The sequence below is a fragment of the Lycium barbarum genome, chromosome 12 (genome assembly GCF_019175385.1).
Source record: "Lycium barbarum isolate Lr01 chromosome 12, ASM1917538v2, whole genome shotgun sequence".
In the NCBI taxonomy this organism is placed as follows: domain Eukaryota; kingdom Viridiplantae; phylum Streptophyta; class Magnoliopsida; order Solanales; family Solanaceae; genus Lycium; species Lycium barbarum.
This window is the reverse complement of record NC_083348.1, coordinates 94,055,965-94,066,868: the sequence shown is the minus strand read 5'-3', so window position 1 is coordinate 94,066,868 and position 10,904 is coordinate 94,055,965. Positions and strand designations below refer to the sequence as shown.

The window sequence follows — 10,904 nt, the reverse complement described above, 5'->3', positions numbered from 1 at the left end:
TTTAAAATCATTCAATATACATTTTGATCTATTACACATATTTTTAATTTAAGCTCATAAAATTAAAAAAATCTTACTCCATTTAATATCTTAAACTCCGTACCGTATCAGATTAAAACAAACAAAATGTTATGGAAAACCTTTTTAACAATAATCGACTTTTGTGCTGTGATCACTTAATTAAATATATTTGTGGGTGCTTATCCAAAAAAAGACCATCATCAACTTAATCATATCTTCTTTTGTCTGACTTATTCTAATCATGAATCTCCGAACCATCTTTTTCTGAGCCCACTGAATGAATTGATAATTGATCGACCTCAAAAGCCAGAGCACAATCTTTTCCCCTCTTTTTATTCACTTATCTTTTGTTAAAAATCTTACAAGCGCAACATGATCACTCCATCTCTTTATATAACAACAAATAGCCTAAAATTTCCAAAAAAACAAAATAAAAGATACAGTAACAGTTACACGTCAATTTTAAGTAATCCGAGATAGATTATATATACGAATCATTAAAGAGTGACTCGGTCTGTCATTTCATTTAAACTCATCTTAATCTGCTATTACAAAATAAGAAATAAAATAAAGCTACTCATATCATTAGTACTATTGTCCAAGATTGCATCCTCCGCAAAATCTCTTCTTAAGCAGAAACGAAAACAATATTTTGGAAAAAGAGGAAAGTAATCCTCTAAAGGCCAAAATTTCTTCAAGGACTCAAAGGTGTCAACTTGACTTGTACCCCATATTTAGGCTTAATTGTGAGGACAATCACAGGTGCATGGCGATAATTATCCGAAATTGTGAAACGAAATTTTGATATTAACATGGCTAATATGATCTTAGCTTCCATTAATGCAAAAGATTGGCCAACACAATTCCGGGGACCGGCAGCGAACGGCAGAAAATTCCGGCCTGCGGCAAATGACTTTGATGCAAAACGATCAGGCCTAAATTCATCGACATCTATACCCCATATTTCTTCACTATGATGTATGGCAAGTACTGGAATCCATATTGATAAACCTTTAGGAATATTAAGGTCACCTAACTTGAAATCCTCAAATGCCATTCTTGGTAGTACAGAAGCTGGTGGATAAAGTCGTAACGACTCGTTGATTACCATGTTTAACTGCATACGGTAAAAGAAAATATTATTTATACTGTTAGTGTATATACGGTGAATTTTCTAAAATGTAATGTATGTGCTAGTGAGGACTATAACAAGTAGTGACATAAATAGCCAATGAAGCATGAGGAGCCAAATGGACCTAAGGTATTATTAAAAATCATTCTAATTTTCAGTGAATGAACTTTACTCCCACCATTTTCTTACATGATGAATGTAAAATAATAGTTAAATGTTTCACTGGCATTTCGTGCTTTAAAAATTGCCAAGATATTGCCCCAATGCCAGCAAAGCTGGCAGTAGGATCTAAAGAGTGGAATTTATTGACAAATCAAATTTTTATTGACAGATGGACATCAAGAGTGATAAGCTTTATTTTTCGTAATTCTATAACTAAATGACAAACCCAAAAAAAGAAAAAGAATTGTCAAAATGTGGAATGCTTGCAATAAGTGGTGTTTGACGGCCTTATTTGAACATTTTTGTGAGTAGATTTATGACCATTTTTTTTTTATTATAAAAATCTAAAATCACCAGGGAAAGTAACTTTTCGTGTCGACTTTTAGAGATCATCACGAATAAGTTTCAACGACTACATCATTCATCATTCTGTGACGACTTTTTAGCTTTCTATAATTCTTTTTGGTTGCTAAAAAAACTCTCGTTTCTTGTCTTGAAAATGCATAATAAATTTTGTACTATATACTTCACTTACCAAAGTAAGCTTTGGAAGGTGTTCAACAGTGGGTGAATCTCCTTTGCAAACTTGGTTGACCTCTTCACGAACTTTATCTTGCCAAGAAGGATTACTTGCTAACAACATGACAGTCCAAGTTAGCAAAAGGGCAGTGGTCTCATGTCCTGCAAAGAAAAAAGTCTTGCATTCATCCATAATCAGCTGCAAATTCAAGCTGAATCCATTGCTTGATCTTTTCTTTTGCATCTCATTTAGTAACATTCCTAACAAATCATTCCCATATGAACTGGTTCGCCCAATTTCTACACAATCTTTTCTGTTTTGTATTATCTCCATCAGTAGCCTCTCCACTTCCATTTTTAATGCTTTTATGTCTCTGTTATATTTACTTGGGAAAAACCTGTACAAGGACAATAACAAAAATCAGTTAATTAACGTCTTTCCCGCTTCATAAATTATTAAACATATAGATAGAGGTGAATTAAAAATTTAAATTCTTTGAGTCTGAACTCGTTCCACTTTTGAAATTCTTGTTTTTTTTTTTCCTTGAAACTTTAGTGATATCTTACATATATACTCTCTCCGTTCACTTTCACTTGTCCAGTATTTCAAAAATAGAGTTTCATTTTTACTTGTCACTTTTAGTATGTTAAGACAAGATGATTTCTTTTTTCCTGTTTTATCCATACTATTAAATACTCGGTTTAAATGATTTTTCAAATCCAATAAAAATATGCACTAATTAATATGGGTACATTGGTAAATTATGCACTTCATTTATTATTTCTTAAGGATTGTGCAGAGTCAAAAATAGACAGGTAAAAGGGAACGGAGAGAGTATATCTATGTTGAGTGTCGAAAATGTTGATGGAACTGAATTAAACAGTCCATCAGCCAATGCATATCACATTGATGCGATTACTCGGAGGTAGAGTCACACCAGTCAATTCCGAGAATCGAAACTGAATTTTTTGCTTTTTCTTAATCTTTTCAACATATTCAAATGTTCTGGAATTAATTTTAACCTTTAACCAAACATTTATGAACTAGAAAAAAAAAATAACTCCAATAGAGTCTGAAAAGGGAAAAAAGAAACAGGAAATAGGCATTTTCTATCAAATAAAGAATCTAAAATCTACTCTTGCTAGAGAAGATTGTTGACCACTGAATAAATTTACCTGCTTCCAGGAAAACACAAGTGCCGGCTAGCTTGCGCGCACCGGTGCTGCAGAAGTGTTAATAAATCAAATATCTGTTTTCCCTTCTCATAGCTACTGTCAAACTCTGTTCTGGAAATTATTTCTGCTGTGAGCCGAGTCATGTACTCTCCAATTTCGAACTCTGTCTGGCCTGATTTAACCGCATTCCCTAGTGATTGGAGCATCCCATTAGTGCATTCCACCATGTACCCTGCATAACTCTGTCCATATAATATAAATTACCCTATCTGATAAATTTATACTAACTTTTAAATACTGATAGTCTAAGAAAAAGAGGTCGTACCTTCAGTTTATCTCCCATGAAAGCGGGAGCAACAATGTGGCGTTGGTGGTACCAGGCATCGCCGTTGGCCATCAAAAGGCCACGGCCGATAAAATGTTTGGAACCTTGTTGTTGCATCCATGATTTCCCAGAAACAGTATTGTATTTGGAGAAAAGCTCTTTGATTAATTCTGCTTCCGTTAAGCACATTCTTGGCTCTGTCCCGTTCCAGTAAATGAATCTTTTTCCTGTTAATTAATCAGTTCAACAACAAACCATGAATTTAATACTCCATATCTAGTAAGTAGTACTAAAATATTCATTACTAGCTAGTTAGCACACACATGTACTTCACTTGTTTCAATTTATATACATTTCTTCCTTTTTATTCATTTCCAAACGAATGATATTTTTCTATATTTAGTAATAATTTAATTTTAAAAGTTGGAAAAAAAAAAATTAACTTCAAACTTTCATTTTACCCTTAATGATTTATAGGGGTAGGAATATCACTAATTTGCTCTAAATCATAAGTTTCAAAAAAATTTCTTTCATTCTTAAATTCTGTATTCTGTCAAATACCATCACATGAATTGGGACGAAAGGAGTAATAAAATGAGGCTAATATTACTTACCATAAATCTTAGACCAGGCGACATAATGAGGCAAAAGGCGACCAACGATGTCATGGTGAATAAAATCCATGTCATTTTTGGTTGATTTGGACACAAGAGAAGCCATATCCAAGATGTTTCCAACAAGAAACCGAGGTTTCGGACCACGCACACCTTGTTTTGCCATGATTTTCGTGATCCGTCTGGGAGTTAAACAGTAACATGAGAGAGTTTCATAGGCAATTTTCAGTGACATCAAAATGATGCATATGACAAGTATCAATACCACCATAGCCATGGTGGGTTATAGGTATAGTATTACTTTAGTATTGCTCCAAAGGCTCAAACTCTAACGAGAGGGAGGGAAAAAAAAAAGATTTGTGGGCTTGATGTATTTGGGAGATTTTGAGGGCTATATATAGAATTAGAATGAAAAAAAGATGGGCCAATCATTACTTCCTACGGGTTATTTTGGAAAGAAATGAAAGTAGATGGGATAAACTTCTTTTACTACGAAATCTAGCTCTCAAATTACTCCCTTAATTACACTAGACTGCACTATTATGGACTATAAGTAAAAACTGTGACTCTTTCACGTGAAAAGCTTATTCACACTAAGCCTAATGCTTATCAAGACTCTGTTCACACCAAACCACATTATTAATCTTGGTAAGTAATGTATTGAGCTAAGAATAAAATTGATTAAGTTATAAATATGTATATTGCTAGTGTTATATATATGGTCATTCATCTAATGTAAACATCGGATGTGAGTAATCTAAGACTCGGTGTTCACACCAAACCACATTATTAATCTTGGTAAGTAATGTATTGAGCTAAGAATAAAATTGATTAAGTTATAAATATGTATATAGCTAGTGTTATATATATGGTCATTCATCTAATGTGAGTAAATTATTTTTCTCTTTTTCTAGTCATGAGTTGTTGTAAAGGGGTAAAATTCACAACTCATTGTAATTGAAAAATAACTATCGTTATGAAGTTATAAATTTCACTGGTAAAACTTTAGGATTGCCATGTAATTTTATGTAGAATTTGAAATTTCATGATAGTAACTATTTTTCAATTACATGATTAAAACGTGGCCAGTGAACATCTATATATATATATATATATATATATATATATATATATATATATATATATATATATATATATATAAGTAATCGCTTGTTATTATGAATCTGTTACTCTTAGTATATGATTATTCTCTTAACTTCTTAATAAATTTGCTGGATTAACCTGTAAATTCCTAGGTGATAAAGAGGCCGTTTTAATGTCCAAAATGATAAAGGACGATGTTGGCCATGGCCGGGATGTGGTTAAAGAAGAAGGTTATTAAGAACGAAGGTTAAGAGAAAGAGATGAACAGTGTAACAAGATTCATGACTGGACAGAGTCCAGATTATTAAAAAAAAAAATGTAAACAATGGGAGATAAACAGAAACTTAGAAATATAACTACATGATAAGAGGACATCTAGGGGTGAAAAAGTACCAAGTAGGATTGTTTAAACATTTGATAAAAATCACATTATATATATATATATATATATATATATATATATATATATATATATATATATATATGCTTGCAATATGGTTAAGCCAAGTGGCAAGCTAATAACAAGCCACTTGACAATTTTAAGACAAAGTTAATGAGAATCAGGACAAAGTAAATTTAAAAGATATTTTTTTTTAAACAAAAATTGAAAAATAAAGTTATTAAATTTGAATTGAAAGATAAGCACTAACAACATTAAAGTCAAATTCAAAAATTATAAATCACCTCAAACCTTCTCCAATTTTACAAAATTCTATACGAATGAAATTAAACTTCAATTTTAATTAGAAAATATAAATTGAAATACTTAGACTATAGCCAATAAAACCCACGTTTTTGGCTCCTTTTTATAGCAATTAAATCACAAGGTTGTATCTCCTTTTTCTTTTGTTTTTTAACATTGTAGTTATCCAAATTAGCACAATTGAAATTTTTGAATTTGAAATAGTTAATTTATGATATTATTTTTTAAAATTTTCAATTTGAAGACAATTATTTTAAAACAGGTAATAACAATAATAAACTAGATACTGTCATATAAATGATAGATGTTTATTTAATATTTTAAATAATTTTATTTTGAGATCAATTTAGATATTTGATTTGATTTGAAGTATACCAGTATTTAAATTTACAAAAGATATAAATCTCAATTGGGCTTGAAAAGTAAAATTGAATATGGATAAGCTTTGCTTCTTTTTTTCGTTAGAAGAGAAAGAAAGAGAAAGGAGGAAAAAACAAGAAGATAAAGTTGCACTTTGCGCACCATTTTGCTTGCATCATAGTATTGTGATAATCTTTTGATTTACATGTTAATTTATTTATATTTTTATCTGTATCTATAATAATATCTCTCTTTCCTTCACCTATTTAATCCCCTAAAATTTGAAGTAGAAGCCGACATTTACAAAGCTCACTACGTTATTCATTGAAATGAGAATGGGAATTTTAGTTCTTATTTATTTATTGTTTTCAGTATTTACGAAGCTATTTGGTTATGCTTCTCATCATTTTTTTTGTTTGTTTGTGATATTCTCTTTACATGTGGCATAATTTGGAATTCTTTTTTGTCTACCGTGTTACAATTTTCTTTCCTTATTATTCATGTTCTTAGTTACTGTTACTTTATGTTAATTACCTTATTGTTGCTTTTGGTGGTGCAGTTTAACCTTTTTATGTTAACTTTTCCCGCTTCTTCTATATGCAGTCATGCAACAACATCAAGTTTATTGTCAGTTTCTTATATGATGGTGTTGACACCGAATTTTGTCCCTCCTTTATTTCAATTTATTTCCTCGGGTTTTTAAATTTATTAACACTATTTTTTTTTTATTGCTACTACTATTAATATCGTTATCCTTCTTATTACTTACATCTTCACTATTTTACTATCAACCTTACTAGCATTACTTTATCACAAATTTTAATGGTTCGTCATCATTTCATTTTAGGATTTGTATTCGCTAAATTAATTATAAGTCAATACTTTAGTAAGTCCTTTACTTTCTACATATTAATTACTAATTGTCTTCACATAGTATATATTGTACTAGTTATTAAATTAGAAGCCCAAGAATAATTAAAATAAAGGAGGAAGGATCAATACTTTCAGCCAATTAATGGCCCAAACAGTCAAGCCTACTATACGTTCAGCCCACTACCCGAACCGACCGGCCCATTTCCGTTACTTCATCATCTAAGCCCTAATCTCTTCATCACAAAAAGACAACAGCCACACCTTGTCGTCTTCTCCCTCTTCTTCCTCCATTTGTGGCAAACCCTATTTCTCTTTAACCATGCACAGTCTTGTCTACCACATTTTCATACCAAAATTTGTCTTTCCTTCTGCTTACCTGCATGCGTTTGTCGATTGAAAGGGAAAGGTCTGCCCACTCTTGCTTCAAGACACGGGACAATCTCCAAAACCACAAGTGGTCGAGCCATTTTCGGGTAAGATCTAAGTCAAACCACGTGAAAATCTGTTCAGATTTGAACGATCCCGTTTTGACTCGTTTTCAAAAACCCTAGGTAATTCGAATCCCGCCCAAAAAAACTTCGAATCTGAAAACCCTATCTTGTATCCTATAAATATTCGCGTTCGAGAATCAAAAAAAGGGGGAGAAAACAGAGCCGCCTTTATCTCTCTTGAAATATCAATATTCTTCAGCCCTAATACCTTTGGGGGTTGATTCAAAATATTAAATCATTTTATTTTCTTTTTTCCTCGGCTACTAGTTCAAATTCGAGCATATTCAAACTGGGAATTTGTTAGTGTTCGAGTGTGTATCGACGACTCCAAACCCCGTTCACTGCACCAACAAAAGGTGAGCGTATTTCTCTTTTACTTTGACTTTAACATTTTGTTGTGTTCATGTTCTGTTATGTGGGTCGAAAGTGTTGTTTTTCTTTAAAATTTTTATATGTCAAGCATCGTGAAAAAATACGTGTTTGTTTCCTGTTTTTATATGATGTTTAAACGTAACATATGAAAACGTAAAATGATTTTAGATGTCATGTATATAGGTTTGATATCTGACCTATTTTTGCTTAAATTATTTATTAACTTTATTGTGGGTGTCACCCGTCGAGTCTATGGAAGCGTAGTTGTGATAACGTAGTTTTCCTTTCATGTTCTTTCTTATGCTTGTTTTTTTTTTAATCTGGATTTACTAGTTTAAGACTTTAATATGCCCTGTTAGTTAGTGTAATATGGAAATATCATTCAAGGCTAAGTTGTCAACTAAATCTCGGCTGAATACTTTGTTTGAATTTGAAGATAGTTCGATGTTCTAGTAGTGAATATTGATATAAGTTTGGTCTCCTCTTTCACTGCCCCTTTATAAAAATGCATTTTAAGGAGTTGCGATGAATCTGTGATGCTAATCTTTGGCATTTCGAATAGAGAAGAAAAATTGTGTGTTTCAAATAATTGGCTCATTGGAGAAATTACAGATTGTGTTTAGAAATCAAGGAAATTGATACTCAACTTGCTTCTCTTTTGATCGTTGGGTTTGCTTAGGTCCGAGACGCGGATCTGCATCGGTATTTTAGTTACTAAAGAATCATATTTAACTCTCTTTGCTTATCCGGTGTATTTAGGGATCTTTTATAGAAAATGACATCATTTGTTAAAATTAAAAGCGATTTCCAAAAGGGCATAGAGTATGTTTTCTTCTCCTGTCGCGTAGAAAACAGTGGGTTAGATCTGTTCGTCAATGAATTTTTTTTTTTTTGACTGGAGTTGTGCCTTTTGTGCTCATAATACTAATCTAAAAAATGTTAAACTTACCTTTGGCTAAGTTGTCGAAGCTTACTTTTAAATTCACCTTTCTCATAGAAGTCATGTTGCAAATTCACGTTCTCATACATATCATGTCTATAGGATTAATAACTTGTCTAACAAATGAGAATATTGGGCGTTGTTCGTTCATTTTAATAGGCTATTTAATATTTAAGCAAGAGAAGGACATGAATACGAATTGGAGTTTTTTTTTTTTTTTTTTTTTGGATTTTTGCGAGTGATTTGGGCTGAAAATCGTGAAAACAGCTGTTTGGAGTTTTTCGAAAATTATAACAATTCTATGTCCAAACAGTTTTCTAGAATAAATATTCCGGAAAAAAGTGAAAAACCATCCATGGTCAAATGGGACCTTAGAGTTTCAACTGGGATCTTGACACTGCTATGTTCAACTCTAATAATTGTACTTATCTTATCTCTTAAGATATGCTTCTTTCGGATAAATATTTCTGAATAAGGAAAGTTTGACATTGAAAACCTTATACTTTTATGTTGTCCTAAAGTATTTTCCTTGCAATTTCAATCTCTATATAAGTTATGGACTAGTTCAGTTTCTTTAATATGATGTAATTTAGTATCTCTTCCTTATGGTGTTAGTTTATATAGTAATCGTGTTGTTGATTAATGCAAAGCTCAAAAAAGATCTAGCTTTACAACTTCAGTGGTTTAATATAGGGAGACTATAGACCCTTATAAAAGAAATAGAGAGAGATCATAGACTGCTGTTTCCAGATTGACCGAGAAACAAACTAGAGATTTCAATTATTAAGAAGACAAGCATATATATATGACCTCAATTTTATCCAAATTCCATGGATAGTTTCCCTTAAGAATTACTTAGATATTCTACCTGTCTCAATTCATAAGCTGATAATCCATTTTAATCTGTTTTGATTTACATAACTTTTCTGTTTCCGCAATTCCAAAATGAACTATATGAGAATTATTGGGTCACATTCTAATGATTTGTTTTGTGTATTTATTATCATATTAAAGTCTGTTTCTTGCTTCTAATCTCCCTTTTTTTCTTTTTACTTTGTTTTGCATGACAATGCCGGAGTTGAAGAGTTCCCCTGGGACTCGACGGCATCTTAGGACCCGACGAGGCCACTACGTCGGGCCGATTATCTACATATCTGTAGAAACTATACAATCTTGACTTATTCCATTCATTCACCAAGAGAGAATATATATAGGATACAATCTTGAACCCTAGTGAAACAAGAAAACTAAGATCCTAGTGAAATAAGGAAACTAACTAATATATGGTAATTAGTGAAACAAGGAAACTAACTAATATATGGTAATTATCTCCCTACAAATATGCTACCAAATAATATCAAATAAGATAAAGATATTATATCGCAATACCCCCCCCCCCCCCCCTCCTCCCCTCAAGTTGGAGCATGGGAATAAAAAATGCCCAACTTGGAAAGCAAGAAGTCAAACTGAGTTTTGCCGAGAGCTTTGGTAAAAATGTCTGCCAATTGTGAAGATGTTGAAACGTGTGATGGAGAAATCAAACCTTCATTAATTGCATCACGAACAAAGTGACAATCTACCTCAATGTGCTTTGTTCGTTCATGGAAAACCGAATTTTTTGCGATGTGCAAAGCGGACTGACTATCACAAAACAATTTGATCGCCTTGGGATGTTGTATACCTAAACTCAACAACAGACCTCTCAGCCACTTCAACTCACAAGTGACCGCAGCCATGGACCTATATTCAGCCTCTGCAGAAGATCTAGAAACTGTGTGCTGCTTCTTTGTCTTCCAAGAGATGGGAGATTGACCTAGAAATACTAGCCAACCTGTCAACGAACGACGAGTAAGCGGACAAGCCGCCCAATCAGAATCACACCATCCTTGCAAAGTCAACTCACTGTCGGCACGTAACAAAATACCCTGTCTTGGTGTGCCTTTCAAATAACGGACCACTCGTAAGGCCGCTTCCCAATGTTCAATCCGGGGTTCTTGCATGAATTGAGATAAAATATGAATAGAATATGCCAAGTCCGGTCGAGTGACCCCCAAATAAATCAAACGCCCGACTAATCTACGGTAGACCTACGGATCCGACAACAAATCTCCA

The 10,904-nt window shown here is 32.7% G+C and overlaps 1 protein-coding gene across 1 annotated transcript; it reads right to left on the bottom strand.

The window, feature by feature from the left end:
• Positions 1-477: 477 nt before the first annotated feature.
• LOC132623969 (cytokinin hydroxylase) lies at positions 478-4,325 on the bottom strand. The gene is made up of 5 exons (XM_060338782.1): positions 3,950-4,325; positions 3,336-3,562; positions 3,011-3,252; positions 1,851-2,232; positions 478-1,138 (listed from the first exon to the last, which is right to left on the bottom strand). Exons 1-5 carry the CDS (start codon positions 4,224-4,226, stop codon positions 716-718), a joined length of 1,551 nt encoding a protein of 516 aa, XP_060194765.1. The 5' UTR covers positions 4,227-4,325; the 3' UTR covers positions 478-715.
• Between the last annotated feature and the right edge of the window lie 6,579 nt (positions 4,326-10,904).